The 17,153-nt window shown below is 40.8% G+C and overlaps 1 protein-coding gene across 20 annotated transcripts in view; it reads right to left on the reverse strand.

Annotated features, from left to right (window-relative positions):
* dst (dystonin) overlaps window positions 1–17,153 on the reverse strand; it is a 617,802-nt gene that overhangs the window by 264,765 nt on the left and 335,884 nt on the right. For 13 of the 20 annotated variants that reach the window (XM_087979186.1, XM_087979173.1, XM_087979215.1 and 10 more), the window contains 2 exons: window positions 8,942–16,549; window positions 6,875–7,024 (listed from right to left, as the gene is read on the reverse strand). The exons of the other annotated variants lie outside the window; for them this stretch is intronic. In XM_087979186.1, coding sequence (XP_087835312.1) covers window positions 6,875–7,024; window positions 8,942–16,549 — 7,758 coding nt within the window. The remainder of the gene's footprint in view (window positions 1–6,874; window positions 7,025–8,941; window positions 16,550–17,153) is intronic. 20 annotated transcript variants of the gene reach the window in all.

The raw sequence follows: 17,153 nt of genomic DNA on the forward strand, positions 1-17,153 counted from the left end.
ATGGATGTGACAGCATTGGAAAGGGTGCAGAGGAGATATCCCCTTCCCTGGTATGGAGGGAAGGTCTCATGAAGAAAGGCTGAGGGACTTGAGGCTGTTTTCGTTAGAGAGAAGGAGATTGAGAGGTGTCTTAATAGAGGCATACAAGATGATCAGAGGATTAGAAAGGGTGGACAGTGAGAGCCTTTTTTCTCGAATGATGATGGTTAGCATGAGGGGACATAGCTTTGAATTGAGGGGTGATAGATGGCCTCTCTCTCTTTAAAGACAGTAATTTCCCCTCCCACGTGGTTGAATATGTCTTCCAACGCATCTCATCCACATCCCGCACTTCTGCCCTCAAAAGCCCCCCCTCCAACCGCAACAAGGACAGAACCCCCTGGTCATCAGCTTCCACCCCACCAACCTCCGCATAAACTGCATCATCCCCCAACATTTCCGCCAGCTACAAACAGACCCCACCACCAGGGATATATTTCCCTCCCCACCCCTATCCGCTTTCTGCAAAGACCGCTCCCTCAGTGACTACCTGATCAGGTCCACGCTCCCCAACAACCCACTCTCTCCATCTGGCACCTTCCCATGCCATCACAGGAATTGCAAAACTTACGCCGACATCCCCCCCTCACCTCCGTCCAAGGTCCCAAAGGAGCCTTCCACATCCATCAAAGTTTCACCTGCACTTCAACATATGTCGTTTATTGCATCTGCAGTCTCCTCTACATTAGGGAGACTGGACACCTTCCCACAGAGCTCTTTCGGGAACATCTTCATGATATCCGCACCAATAAACCCCATGGCCCCGTGGCTGAACATTTCAACGCCTCCTCCCAATCTGCTGAGGGCATGCAGGTCCTGGGCCTCCTCCACCGCCACTCCCTCACCACCCGATGCCTGGAGGAAGAACACCTCATCTTCTGCTTTGGAACTCTTCAACCCCAGGGCATCAATGTGGACTTCACCAGTTTCCTCATTTCCCCTCCCCTCATCTTACCCCCGTTCCAAACTTCCAGCTCAGCACCATCCTCATGACCTGTCCTACCTGTCAATTTTCCTTCCCACCTATCCGCTCCATCCTCCTCTCCAACCTATCACCTTTACCCCTTCCTCCATCCACCTATTGCACTCCCAGCTACCTTCTCCCCAGCCCTACCCCCTCCCATTTGTCTCTCCACCCCGAGGCTTCCAGCCTCATTCCTGGTGAAGGGCTCCTGCCTGAAACGTCCATTTTCCTGTTCCTCGGATGCTGCCTGACCTGAAGTGCATTTCCAGCACCACTCTAATCACAGGCAGCACTAAGCACATAAGCATTTTGATAAGGCGCATTCTTGAAAAATCTAGCTAAGAGACACCTGGGCACTAACCACAGACACCAAGTTTACTATTTAGTTAAACGTAGAAGGAAAAGTCAAATCCTATAGTATGCCAAACTTTTAAATTATAAACTTTATAACAATTGGTAATAATTCGCGTTCTTTTGTATCTCATGTAATTAGGTTACATAAATTAGGGAATATAAACTGCCTAACAGAATTCGAAAAAATCATTAGTGATAAGCAAATATTGTGTTTATTGGGAATTAGCGTGATGCAGCTGGCAAATATCTGGGAAGAAGTATAACTGTCAGTATTGGAATGTGATTGAATGAGGTGCCTGGTAAGATCCCAAAGATAGATGATAGAGGTGTCTGGTAAACATTATGAGATCACGGGAAGACCTAGGGCTGTCCATAGAGTTGTCCACTATTGATCGCGTGTTTATTGGATTGGATGTGGAGATTACGGGAGATCTGGTGAACAACGACATCAATGTTACATGCACTTTTTAGAATGCATCAAAATGCTGTACTTGGCTGAGAAAGGCAGACTGTCTGGTGGAAACTGTTTCCAAGAACCTCTCACATGCTGCATTGGCAAAGGGCTTGAATAATGATCGACTTGCACAGTGGCTCAGTGGTTAGCATGCTTCCTCATAGCACCAGGGACCCACTTTTAATTCCAGCCTTGGGTGACTGTGTGGAATTAACACAATCTCCAGTTTCCTCCCACAGTCCAAAGACGTACAGGTTAGGTGAATTGGCTGTGCTAAATTGCCCATCATGTGCGGGGGGGTGTCGGTTAAGTGCATTAGACTCGGGCAATACAGGGTGAGAGGACGTGGGGTGGGCCTGGGTGGGATATTCTTCAGAGGACCTGTTAGGCCAAATGACCCATTTCCACATTATAGGTAATCTATATAGATAAGAAGACTTGTGCTATGAGACGCAGGACTCAAGCTTTCTTTTTGATATCTCTCCTCCAACAGGGGGCATAGGAGAGTTGGTGTGTGGAAGCAGGGAAAGAGTGAGAGGCAGAGAGGGAGGGAGAGAAAGAGAGAGAGATGGTGGAGGGAGAGAGAAGCATGGGCACAGAGAGAGGGAGGGAGGGAGAGAGGGAGGGTGGATGGGGGAACAGAGAGAGAGAGAGAGAGAATGGGAGGGGGAGAAGTGTAGGCTTAGAGAGAGAGAGAGACGGAGAGAGAAGGGGGCAAGGGGGAAGCTGAGAGCGGAGTGCCAGGAGATTGGTGCGGAGAGAGGGGAAGAGGCGTGGGGATAGGTAGTACGAGGACAGAGGGAGGCAGGAGGAAGGCATTGAATGAGAAGAGAGTGGATAAGAGTTAGAGTGGAGAGTTGCGGACAGCATGGGTAGGGGAAAGAGGACAGCAAAAACATACTGATGGACAATATTGGCCAGAACATCGGGCCACTTGTGGGAGTGGCAACCTCACTATTCACAATACCTAAACAAGACTCTAAATATTTAAAAGTAGATAGTTTGAACTCTGTAAATTTATGCTCAAATATTTTTAGACTTCTTAAAATAACATGGACTGCATAGCTTAATTTCAGATTTATACCAGCAATTATATTCATATGAAGCTCCTCTTCACCCCAAACACACTAACTACTAACACGTTTCACATCCTCATCATCCTCTGGATCAAGATATTGCTCCTGAATTTGCTAACAGATTCATTATTGATCAATTAATAACAAAGGCCCAGAATTTTGGAAAGCCTCACGAGTGGGTTTACTTTCACGCAGTCAATCCAATAAAATTTTCTTAATTTTGAAGGTATGTTCGATCATTCTGCATCTTGGTTTAAGAGATGACTGTTTTGATACAACAATCCAACATGATTTCAAAAGTGGAATTAATGCTGTGCATAATTTACATAAGTCCCCATTTAATGTGAGCCAGTTTCATGTTATTTCGCTTTAAAAACGGGGCATGTATTTTTGCATAACATTGCAAGATTTTTAAGTAACTGTCCACTAGCATGAACTCAAACTGTGTGACCTGTTCACCACAGTGTGTGGTCTCTCCTGCTCCCAAACCCACCCTCCAGTTTTCAATCTCTGCTGTTTCATGATTCATCCTCTTGCTGACCTTTGCTTTTCCAAACACCTCCCACTGACACGTTCATCATTGCCCTCTACTGAACCTGTGTTCCCTTTCAAAACCCAGATTGATCTGAAGTTGGGAGCTCTGGAGCAGAAGAATTACAGATCCCAATGGTCCAGAAGCAAATGCTCCTGATCGTTGCTTCCCTTTCCTGAGACCTGGCTGGGAGCGAGGCCTTTGGACGTGAGCAGAGGCAGCAAGAGTGGTTGAAGTACATGCACCAGATGAAACTCTCAGTGAGTTGAGGAATGATAACCAGTGAGCAGGAGAGTGAGGGAGTAGTTGAAGCTGCAGGGTGGGAGGATTGGCAACAAGAGGGTGGATTAAGTAGTGAGAGAGACCCAAAACTGGTGTGAGGGCAATAACAGGAATAGCCCATTGTAACCAGGAGGGTTAGAAAGCAGGAGCTGTGGCAAGCAGGAGGTTTGGGAAGCAGGAGGAGTAGCAAACAAAAAATACTGTAAAGTAAAAGTTTTATGTCTTTTGCATTTTTATTTTTAAATTCAGTTTATAAGTTATTTAATTATCAATAAAGGAATTTAGCAATGTGAAGGGTTTGACAGGGTGTAATTCAATAGGTAAACATGATTTGCTTAGTTGTTTCATTTTATGTTGTAATTTTCAGGAATGCAATTCAAATTCAAATGAAGAACGTATTCCTAAAGCATGCACTGAATGCACAGATGATGTAATCCTAGTTACACTGAAAGCTGCTTCATAGGGTTACCCTGTATCTGCACACAAATGAACTAAACTCACACCATAATATCTTCCAGCATGTAAGCAGCCCATTTATCCCATTGGCTTGTACCACCTCTTGAAAAACGACATCCTGCTCCCATTCTCCTACTCTCTCCTGAAAGCATTACTTATTATTCTTCTTAGATCTATGCCCAGCCCCTTGTTAAAAGTTAGAACTGAATCTGCTTTCACCACCACCTTTTCAGCCAGTGTATTCCAGATCATCATAACTCACTGCATTCCCTTTTGTTTTGCCAAGCATCTTAAATTTGTGGTCTCTGGTAATTAAACTTCCTGCCTATGGTATATTTCTCTCCATCCACTAGTAACTCCATCAAAACTCTTCGCTGTTTTGAACATCTTTACTAAATCCTTTCTGTTCCTGACAAGAACAATTCTGACATCTTAGCGAGTTCTTAGAAGATTTGTAGCTCAGGTTGTGGTTTTGGATGTAAGTTTGCTCACTGAGCTGGAAGGTTTGTTTGCAGACATTTCATCACCATATTAGGTCACATCACCAGTGAGCCTCTGGTGAAGCATTGTTATGTCCTGCTTTCTATTTGTGTTTAGGTTTCCTTGTGGTGGTGATGTCATTTCCTGTGATGGTGACGTCACTTCCTGTTCTTTTTCTCAGAGGGTGGTAGATAGTGTCCAAGTTGATGTGTTTGTTGAATTCTATGCTTCCAGGAATCCTCGTTTGTGTTGCTGTTTGGCTTGTTCTAGGATGGATGTGTTGTCCCAGTCAAAGTGGTGTACTTCCTCATCTGTATGTCAGGATACTAATGATAGTGTTCATTGGGTACCCGTTCTTTTTGAATACACTGTATAGGTGATTTTCCTCTACTCTTCATAGTTCCTCAATGCTGCAGTGTGTTGTGGCTCATTGAAGTAATGTTCTAATGTAGCTTCATTTGTGGGTGTTGGTATGACTGCTTCTGTACTTCAGTATTTGTCTGTATATGTTGTTTTCATGTAGACGCTGGTTTGAAGTATCCCCATTGGCTGCTTGCTCTACTGTGACATCTAGGAATTGTTGTTTGTTGTTGTTTTCCTCCTCTTTAGTGAATTTTGTGCCAGTAAGGATATTATTGATGATCTTGATGGTTTCCTCTAATTTGTTTCATTTAGTGATGACAAAGGTGTCATCCACATAGCGGACCCAAAGTTTGGGTTGGATGGTCAGCAGAGCTGTTTGTTCAAGTCTCTGCATTACTGCATCTGCTAAGAACCCTGATATCGGAGATCCTATGGCTGTTCCATTGGTTTCGTTATTTAAAGTAAAGTGGGTGGTCAGGCATTGGTCCACTAGCTGGACAACGTTGTACTTGCTGATGAAGTTGGTGGTGTTTGGAATATGTGTCTTTTGTTCTTTTAATACTGTAGTCAGTGTTTCTTTGGCCAGGTTGATGTTGATGGATGTGAACAGGGCTGTTATGTCAAAGGAGACCATTATTTCATCCTCTTCTATCTTGGTGTCTTTGATGGTGTTCAGAACTCCTTGTGTGGAGTGAATAGAGTGGTATGAGTCTTCTGCTAGGTGTTTTAGTCTTTGGTGTAGTTCCTTGAATAATCTGTACGTTGGTGTTCCAGGTAGTGAGACTATGGGTCTGAGATGGACTCCTGGTTTGTGAAAATTTTCGGTAATCTGTAGAAGCATGGTGTGTTGGATCAGTCAGTCTTGTTTAATTCTCTGATTTCTGAAGTTTTTTGAGTAAGGCTGTGATTCAGTTCTCTGATTGTGGGATCGGGTCTATCGCCACAAAAAGAAGGGGTACCCAATGAACACAGCCAACCGATATCTCACCAAACAAGCAGACACAGCCCGTTCAGAAACCTTAGCCACTCTCCCCTACATCAAAGACATCTCGGAAGTGACTGACAGACTACTCAGACCCCTTGGCACCATGGTAGCCCACAAACCCACCAACACACTAAAACAGCAGCTAATGAACTTAAAAGACTCTATACAGACAACAAGCAAAATTAATGTAATTTACAAAAAACCTTGCAAGAACTATAACAAACACTATATTGGACAACAGGCAAAAAAATAGCCACCAGGATTAATGAACATCAACTAGCCACAAAAGGACATGACCCACTATCATTAGTATCCTTACATCTAGATGAGGAAGGACACCACTTTGACTGGGACAACACATCCATCCTAGGACAAACCAAACAGAGAGATGAACAAGAATTCCTGGAAGCATGGCATTCCAACCGGAACTTTATCAACAAACACATCAACTTGAACCCATGTACCACCCTCTGAGAAAAAGAACAGGAAGTGACATCACTGACACTGGAAATGACATCACCAACTGAAGGAAACCTAAACATATAAATGGAAAGCGGGACATAAAACTAGCGCTTCAGCGGAGGCTCACCGATGATGTTAGCTAGTATGGTGATGAAAAGTCTGAAAATGAACCTTCCAGCTCAGCGAGCAAAATTACATCCATAATTCCAACATCTCTCATCCCACCAAGTAACTAAAGTGTCTGGTACCACTCCAGTTAATCTCCTTTATGTCTACTCCAAGGCAATCTTGAGAAAGGCAGTCCAATACATTGCTACATTACATAAGTTATATTTAAAACAATCACAACTTTTCCCAGTCATGGTTTTTAATTTGAAAAAATGTTAATTGCACAATGAGCTTGTTCCATATGAAATACATTACTTACTTTGTGGTAATCTAGTTGCTCTTGAAGGATTTCCAGGTCCGTGTCAACTGGCTGCAGGCTCTCCAGTTGGATTCTCCTATCTTGGAGTAACATCAAGTGAGCTTGCAAGTTCTCTGCATGTTCCAAACACTGTTGTGCAATGTTACATATCTGCAACAAAAATTGAATTAACGCTTCAGCTTTGGCCTAAGTCATTGTAATGTTATGAAAGAACAGATTATTTCCAAGACAAACATTAAATTGCACAAAGTGAACATAGTGATTATGTCAATCAACTCAATATACTAAATAACATTTGATACAAAACAATGATGGATATAAAATGCATAAAAATAAAGCTCAGGAAATCTTGAAATCTACAGTCACTGACATTTTCTAATCTTTGTCCGAAGCCCAAAATAGTCACCAAGTGATAAGATTAAGATATTTCAATAAATGTTTGCTTTTCATTTTCATGCTGGAAAGGTCAGGAATATCAGAGTTGAAACACAATAACTCAGGATCAAAAATTAGCATCAGCCTGCTCCAACATTTGATAAGATCACAGCTGATCTTCCTCAAAGAATTGTAACTCTTTCATGCCCTTTCTCAAAAGCATGCTTGATTGTGGATTATTTTCTAAATGTCCTACTACTACTTTCATTATAACTGATTCATTGCAGAGCAAATGACCTATTTTATACTGTCTTTTATGACATCTGGATTTATCAATGTATTTTTCAGACAGCGACTTACCTTTGATTCAGTGAAGTGTACTCACTCCTGTAAAATGAAGGAAACATGGCAATCCAGCAAGCTTCCAAAAACAGTAATCTGATATAGACCAGATAATCTGTTTTACAAATGCTAATGCAGGATAAATATTGTCCAAATGACCAGGGAGTTCTAAATTTGATTGTAAAAGTCACCTGCCATGTTTCATTCAGGAAAAAAAACTTTGCCAATAATGTTTGTTCAACTTTAAAATAAACATGAGAGACAAGAGATTCAACAGATACAGTCCCACATTCAATAGCAGGAGCAACAATTTGGAATACTATACTAAAGTAGTTTGGGAAGGCGATGACTTAATGGTATTATTGCTACACAACTAAACCAGAAACCCAGGGGAACATCCTGGGCACCTAGGTTTGGAACTGATGGTGCAGTTTGAATTTAATAAAAAGAAAATTTTGAATTAAGAATGTAACGATGACCATGAAGCCACTTTCAATTGTTGTAAAAACCCATCTAGTTCACTAATGTCATTTAGGGAAGGTAACTGCCTTCCTTAATTGGTCTGGCCTACAGCTGACTCCACATCCACAGCAATGTAGTTGATTCTTAACTGGCCTCTGAAATAGTCTAGCGAGCCACTCAGTTGTAACAATTACTAGAAAGTCTCCAAGAAATGGAACTGTCCGTGATCTCGGTACCAGAAATAACAATTGCAAAAGCCCTATTAACCCTGCAAAATCCTCCTCACTAACATCTTACTGACATTTTCCAAATGCACGACCACTATCATCTCAAAGAACAATGGCAGCAGGTACAAGGGAAAATACACCACTTGCAAGTTCCTCTCCACTCACCATCCTGATTTGGAAATATTGTACATCAATGTTCCTTCAATACCACTGAATCGAAACAGCATTGTGGGTCTAGCCATAGCAATTCAAGTCAGCAGCTCATCACCCCATTTTCAAGGACAACTTGAGATTAGCAAAATATCTGACCCAGCCAATGATGCCTATTTCCCATGAATACATAAAAGAAGTAATGGATCTAGCAAAAACCTTCTTAACTATAAAACCTACAAGGAAATGATTCAATACTACTACTGAACTGAATTGAGAATAGGGTATACAAGTGCTGACTGTACCAGACCAAGAAATTATTTAATATGGATGAGCTACCACGTTAAGATTTTCTCACATTATTATCTAATCGATATTGGCTCTAATGTATGAGGACTGAGAATGTTTGTAAAGATACAGACAACACTGTAATTCAACTCATTCTTGGGTTCGTGCTTTTATAATTTTTCACAATTGAATTGTATGAAGATAAATTGCAAGGATTACTAACCTGTCCATCCTCCTCAACAGTCTTGTGGTCCACATGCTGTTCAAGTTTAATGTTGGTCTCTTCCTCAATGCCTTCCAATAGTTTCATTTCACAAGCTACATCGGAAGACTGCATCACTAAATCCTTACTGCTCTTTCCATTTTCATCTTGGTCACATGCAACAGTTTCAACCATGTCCTTCACATCATCTTTATTCTCATTAATCCATGATGCATCTTCAAAGGTGAATGGTTCCTGAATGTTTTCTATTACTGCTTCTATTTCAACAGGATTACTAAACGATGTAGCAACTGAATCTTCATTTGTCCTTTCATTTGTACTGTGTACACTAGATTGCACACCTCTTTCATTAATTATATTTGTAGTCCATACATTGTTTGTTGCATCGCCAAGATTTTCACTCTCCTGAATGTTCTTCCGAAATTCTTGATCACTGTAAGGAGACTGCATCAGCAGATTTTCATTTTTGTCCTCATTTGTATTTTGGCCACCCTGCACCTGTGTCTTTTCCTTCGCATTGTCTTCTTCATTCACTTTAACGCAGGAATTATTCACTGCTAGCTCAGTGGTATGCTCATGAATATTGTTTGCCAGATCTGGTTGAGAATCAGCTGGTACTTTCTCCTTTCCATTCTCACTTACATATTTTCCATCTTGCCTGACTTGCAACACTTCCTTCACTTCCTCAAGACCCTTATTGTTGCTAATCCCAATGTCATCAGATGCATCCTCCAAAATGACTTTGGGTTGAGCATCTTCAAAGAATTTCACTTCATCAGAAAAATCAGCAGATTGCATTAGTAGATCATCTTTCTGCCTATTTTGCTTTATTTCTATCATCCTCTTCATTGTACCATCATCATCATTAATGTGAGCGTCTTTTGATGCACTGTCATAAATGGCTACCTTCTCTATGCCTTCTTGTGATTCTGACCCTCTGATAGGAGAACCAAGATTCCCATTGTCATGACAAGCTACACTTTGGTCATTTTCTTTCACCTGAGTTGCTTGATTCATGTCAGTCCTTTTCTCCTTGACCGTTTGCTGCAATATACTTTGAGGAGTTCCTGCAGTGCTGAGTAGCACAAGAAATCTTTCACAGAGTGTCTCTTTCACTTGCCTGTCTTCTGTCAAATCTGGAATTTCATGTTTTATTTCACAGAAAAGCTCATCAATTAGGCTGCTGACCAGGGCTTGGTTTTTCAAACTGTAAGGATCTTTCTCTTCAATTAATGCAAAAAGCATTTCCTGCACGTGTGCACTCATCATTACTGGCTTCAAACAAGCAATCGACTCTGCTATTTTTAAGGACTTTTCTTCTTTCAAACCAAATGATTCACTAAACTTTTCATTGAGAAGCTCTCGTTTCAGACAATCAAAGAGAATTTCTGACTTACTTACAGCAGCCCAAGTATCACCACATAAATTTGCCACATCCTGAGCATTAGGCATTGCAGCGCCATCTTCCATCTCTCTACTGCGTTCCTTCAAATCAAAGGTGTCCGCCTTTTTACTATCATCAGTTCCACCATTAATTCTGACTGTTCTTTGATCATCTGTATTTTCTGAAGACTCATTTTCAACAGTTGTGAGACCAAGCATTTTTTCTGAATGGACAGGACTTTCCTCTTCCAAAACCAAATTGCCTTTATCCTCAAGCCATAATGAATTATTTGTTGTGTCCAATGACATCTCAAGCTTCTGACCACCTTCAAAATTCTGATCTCGCATTTCTTCATTGATTCTTTCTTGACTTAAATGATTTTCAGATTCTCCCAATGATTTTTCACCACCATAGTCTGACATCTCACCCTCATTTCCTCCTGCTTCAGAAGGATCGGCCACGTTTTTCTCCATTTTTTTCACTTTACTTACAAGTTCTGCAGGGTCATTTAAAGTTTCAACCACCTTTTTATTTTGCCCACATTCATTTATCATTGGAGCATCACTTGGGATTTCTTCATTTTCACTTGGTTTTCTTTTGAATGCATCATTGAATTTCATATACACAGCTTTCAGCACATTCCCCACAGCCATTCCAATGTTTACAGTTTGTTCAGATCCTTCTGCACCTTCTTCACAGCCAGAACTTTGTGCAACTTGATTACTTTTTTTGGAAATTCCATTCAATTGTGCTTTATCATCTGGGCTGAGAATTATATCAGGCTTTCTTCCTTCAAAACTTTCTTCCAAATCACCATTTTCCTTGGTACTCATTAGACCTTGAACCATGATATTGGCTGGTGAATTGTTTGGCTCCATCTCTTCCACACATTTTTCTTCCATAAACATCTTTGCAGTCAATTTTCCAAATTCCTCATTAAGTTCCTCTTCACATGTTACAAGATTTTCTTTTCCAGCCAATTCTGATGTATCAGTCTCCAGCTCAATATCTGATGTGCATTCTCGAATGTATGAGAAAAAGTCACCTTGCAGTGAATCTTCAATACAAGGTGATTTGGATGGCATGTAGTCCAATTTTCTGGACAAATTTTCTTCAGGAGTTTGTCCAGTCTGCCCCTGAAACTCAATATTGAGGGAAATATCTTGAACACTTTCCGGAACAGAGGAGCCAGAAAGTGAGGAGTTTATCTGACAGTTCAGTTCACTCTTTGCTCCAACATCCTGATCAGTGATTTCATCTTCTCTGGCACATATCAAGGTTTTATCCTCTTTGTCCCCTTTGAGAGCGCTAGCCAGATCCACATCTGCCACTCGTAATGTTGACATTGGTTCAACATCTTCGACATTCAAAAATCGTTCATGAGGTTTTACTGCCAAGTATCTTCGCCCAGTGACTATATCTATTTTACTTATTCTCACCAAATTAGAGTAAGGAATAATGCTAATTTGGCTTTCACCAAAATTATCCTGGCTTTTGTAAAGGTTAATTTCTTTGTTTAAATTACTATTCAATAATTTTTCATCACCAGACTCTACTTGAATCACTGATTTTCCATTTTTGAATTCAATGAAGTCTTCATTAATTTTCTGGTTCTTTTCAATTGCCACTGGAAAATGTAAACACTGAGAGATTTCTTGAGAACACAAATTCTTCTCAGCGTTTGAAGTTTGGCATGATGTTTCTAATTCAAACAGGTCATCAGCTAGGTCTTCATTAATTAAACCATGCCTCAAAGCATTAGCTACAGAGAGGCGAAGTCCTGATTTATGTTGAATGATACCACCATCTACGACTTGTTTACGCAGAACAGAGAGCACATCATCCCTTTCCACAAGGTGGTTGTTAACTGCTTCCAACACAGACAAAGGTTGTTTTGTCTGTGGATCCAATATGCCATACATTTCAAACTGGTAATTTAGTGCCCTTTGTTTGGTCACCTCGTCGACTTGCCCTCCATTTTTTGCCTTTTCTATTTTCATCAACTGTTCAGCAGTTTCATCATCAACCAGGCAGAGCTTTGAGGCTGCGGCCACTGATAATTGGTCTTCTTGTTTGAGATCCACGATGCCACCAGAAACAATTTGGGCATCTAGCAAATGCAGAGCTGTACACGAGTTTAAAATACCAAGTCTTAATGCATCATGAACACTGTGCAGCTTCTTAGTCTCTGGGTCAATGATTCCAGAGACCATTTTTTCCGAAAGTAATACTTTTGTCAAGAGGTCATTGTTTACGACTTGCTCTGCTGTAGCAGACACTTCCATTATTTCTCCTGTACCAGGGTTATAGAATCCTCCAATCAATCCAAGCTTATCCAACACTTTGATAGCAACATCACTTGGTAAAAGACCCTTCGCCACTGCATCACTAAGAGTTAAATTTTCACCACTCTCCTCAAAACAAATACCTCCACCTTGGAACTGTGAAACCAAAACATCCACAGCCATCTCCTCATCCAAAAGTCCATGTGCCAAAGCAGCCTCAAGACTGTAGTTTTTACCAGTAACAGCGTCAAATATTCCACCTGTTTCAAGTTCTGATTTGTAATGTTTCATCAAAGTTGATCTGTCCCATTTCCTACTCCCAACTGCCTCTGAAGAAATCTTGTCTGCATCGTATTCTTCATCCTCTTCTTCCAAGATGTACAAATTTCTCCCATGACCTCTGCAGATGCCTTCAGCATTCTCCAGTGTCACCACACCATCATGTGGGCTCTCTTGCAATGGACATCTTACATCCAGACTGCAGTCACTTTTCACTTTATCCATTATTATTAGATTACCCACTGATGTACTTTGCTCAGGTATTCCACAGTTCTTCATTGCTTCCTGCACAGCCTTAATATTCACTTGTTTGTGCTGATCTTGTTCACTGGTATTTGAATTAAATTTTGCATTATTTAGAAAATTAACTTCACCGCTTACCATTTGTGTGGAACATTCAAATACATCCTTGATATTTTCAACTCCAGAAGGACTAAACATTTGAGTCCCTTCCATTCCTGTAAGCTCTTCAACAAACCACAGCATTTCCTGGCTGTCTGCGATATCGTCCAATCCTTCCACACTTGTAATGAATTTGGTCCTCCCATTTTCAACCTCATCACCTACTGAAGCATATTGGTAAATGGCACCATCTTCAACCATATTTGTGGGTCCACTCAATCCATTCGCTAACACTTTGTCATTGTTACCTTCTTCACTGGAATTTGGACTTTCATCCTCTAACAAACTATCTCTCACAACAGATTCTTCAGCAATCTCCATTTTATCTAAGTCTGCCAAGTCATCCAATGTTTCGATGATCTTTATTACTTTCTGCTCTGATTCCTTACGGCCCTCAGTGTCATTCGCAGAGTGTGCACCTTTACTTCCAATGTCTGCAGGGCTCAGATCCAAGATTTCATTGGATACTGAGAGACACTCTTCCACTGATGAACTCATTACGTCAAACACTGTCTCCATTGGGAAATCTGCATGTGTTTCTATCAACTTATGAAAGCTGGCCTGGTTTTCAAGATTACTATCTTTATCAGCAACAACAGAATTCTTGTCATCTGTAAGCAATTGTTCTTCATCCTTCATTTTCATTATGACATTAGTCTTTGCATTTTCACTTAATCTTTCTTCATCAGAAGTACCAACAAAATCTACCATTTCATGTAAGTCCGCAATATCTTCTAACATTTCAATTGTCCTTATTTTGTTCTTCCCACATACGAGGTCTTCGCTTGTTTCTGCTTCAGTTTCTAATTGATCAGAAATAAATCCATCTTTACCAATTGGCAGCTGTGATTCCAAAGGAACAGAGTTTGCAGATGTATCTGCCATGCTGTTTTGATATTCCATTGATAGCTCAGCAATATTTTGTCTTCTGCCTGCATCATTAGATTCTACCATTTCTGAAGTTTCCAAGTACTGCTGAGTAGTCACACGGTTTGAAGTTTTGTTAGCATGCTCTGCGTTGCTCACTAATGCGTCTTCAAAACCATGAGTACCATCGTTAATTTTATCACCATTCTGCATATCAGATGATGTATCAAGGCCCAGCATTTTATTTCGAGCATCGCCAAAGTCTCTTTGGAGATCCGTGTCCAATGGACATAGAGTGAACTTATGGTGTTCATGAGATGGAGATGACTGCTCTGTTGGAATCCTCGAGCTGATTTCAGCTGGCAAGTGTTCTGTTGAAGACACAGTCTGGGCAACTTCCTCCTCTTGGAATGAATCCGCAGTTTGCAACAATGAAACTACCACTTGAGTAACCTGATCATCTTTTGGAACCTCTTCACTTTTTCTCAAATGGCTTCCTAAATCATTTTCAAAAGAATTAGCATGGTTGGTTTGGCTGGCCAATTGAACACTTTCATTAAGGTTTGGATGCTCACTTAAGTTTTCAGGAAGAGATGGCACTTCAGGACAACCTTCAAAATTATCTAATGCTTCAATTGCCTGAATTGCTTTGCTCTCTTTGATGTCAGTCACACAATTTCTTGGACTCTCTATCGTCTGTGAATATGCATACTCTTTGAGTTCACTTGTTGGAAACTGTCGCACTCCAGGCATCCAACATAATGCTTCATTATTAATATTCCTACAATGTTCATTTGGTGCATCAACACTCTGTTTTTCCATTCTATCATCTGAATCCAACCTTTCAGAATGAAGATGGTTTTTAAGGGAGCTGATACCTTCTGATGTTTTTACAGCTTCCAACAGATTCTCAAGAACACTGTCATCTTGAATATGAAGGTACTCTTGCTGATTTTCTAATGGAATATCTGTACCACTTGCTTCCATCACCATTTTAATCTTTTCATTTAAGTCACTATTAACCAAGAGTAGCCTCCTTCCTGAGCCTGCATCCATATAGCTGTGCATCATCAAATAAGATACAAATTTCTTCTGAATTTCCATCTGCTGTAGAGTTGAATTATCATCGCCGCCTCTTTCTTTAACACCGGTAGGGTCATTAGTAGCACATGTTTTGACTTCAGAATTTGATCCCCAGTTCATGATGTCTTCATGGGAAGACTGAAAGTGTTTGGCGCCAGGCATCAAGTCAGGCAATGTTACTGTGTTTAGAACATGTGCTTCATTTGTGTCTACTATACCTAGGCTGCTTGCCTCTTCAGGTGTGAGCACTGATGAGCTCTCAGGGATATAAAGGGCTGCAATTTTTTGCCTGTTATTCAAGATTTTGTGGGCTAATTCATTTGTTACCACTCCCTGTTGCAAAGAAGTGTCGACAGAAAATATCTCCCCAGAATCAGGCCAAATGAGACCCATAAATACCCGCTGTGATTCCAGGACCAAAAGTGCACTGCTTGATGATATTAAATTGCATTGCACAGCTTCATCCATGGTTAACCGCCTGCCAGTAGCTGTGTCAATAATGCCTCCTGTTTGAATTTGGTGAGTGAGGAGGCCTGAAGCTGTATCGTGATCAATGAGACCGCATTCCAAAGCTTCATCTACTGTTAGCTGAGCTCCTGTCTGAGGGTGAATAAGCCCACCAGCGAACAGCTGAGCACCAAGAAGCCTGATCATCACTTCACGGTCTATGACGCCTTCATGGACTGCCCGTAGAACACTGATCTGTCTCCCAGATTTCAAGTTGATTGTGCCCCACTCTCTTTGATTTACACGAAGTAGTCTTAATCCAGTTTCTTTATCTACTGTGACTCTTTGCATTAATTCCATTAATGATACCTTCTCAGCTGTATTTGGATCAATCAGCTCCTTGCACATCTTCTGCCTCTCTTGCAATTTGAAGTACAGCTGAGCAGTGATGAGTTCTCTCTGAAAAGCTTCCTCAAGATTAAATCTTTCACCCGTGGCTGGAACCCTGAGTCCTCCAGTGGCAAACCGTGCCTCAAGGACTTTAATGACCGATATTTCTGAGATAATGTTGCTGTCATAAACACCAACAACAGGATGGGTGCCACTTGAAATAATTTTGGCTGAATTACTCAACTCTTCCAGATGGTTAAAGATCTTTCCATCTATCAATTGACATCTCAAGGCTTCTTCTATACCAAGGCATTGCCTTGTTTCTGGAAGAATTAGACCTGACACAATGACCTGAGCTTCCAGCAAAATCACCCCTGTGTCATAATCTATAAGGCCACGGCGTATTGCAGAGAATATCGGACAAACCATCCCAGTCGCCAGATCAAGAACACCTGCAATGGTTTCATAGTCCTGAAAATCAAAAGGGGAAAGAAGAATATTTACAAGAGGGAATAAAGTTGGCACCAAACATAATTAAATACAAACACCAAATAATCATTACCTCCAAGCTCTTCAGAACCCGTCCATGCAAAACACACTTCAATTATGGCGATACGATGATACAATAATGTGTACTTACCAGGGAGGTGAATATTAGCGATGCAACAGCAAAAGTGAGGCCCAGTACTGATGCCGGCAGAAGTAATTTTTTTTTTAGAAAATGTCCTGCATGCATATCCTTTAATGCAAAAGTATCATCCATGTATTTTAAAGGGTTAGTCACAACAGGAAGCAAAAGAGCGTTATTTTTAGTCTGTAACATGACTCGTTGTGTACTTATAGAGCTTAAGCACCATGCTTCTGTTTACAGAAAAAGGGAAGAATTAGGTATTCAACATTGTGATAACCATGCTATGCATGTTTACAGCATACAGTAGTGGAGTTCTTTACAAAGCTAAATAAAAGTCCTCCTTTTCTCACTCAACAAAGGAAATCCATCTCTGAGGGTATCACTGTTGCAGTTATTTTTAAAAAAACGTTTGTCAAAAGTTTGAAAGCATTAGCTTATTTTGAT

This window comes from Chiloscyllium plagiosum, unplaced genomic scaffold, assembly GCF_037043375.1.
Source record: "Chiloscyllium plagiosum isolate Xiang-an unplaced genomic scaffold, Cpla_swu_hap1 HiC_scaffold_3, whole genome shotgun sequence".
NCBI lineage: Eukaryota > Metazoa > Chordata > Chondrichthyes > Orectolobiformes > Hemiscylliidae > Chiloscyllium > Chiloscyllium plagiosum.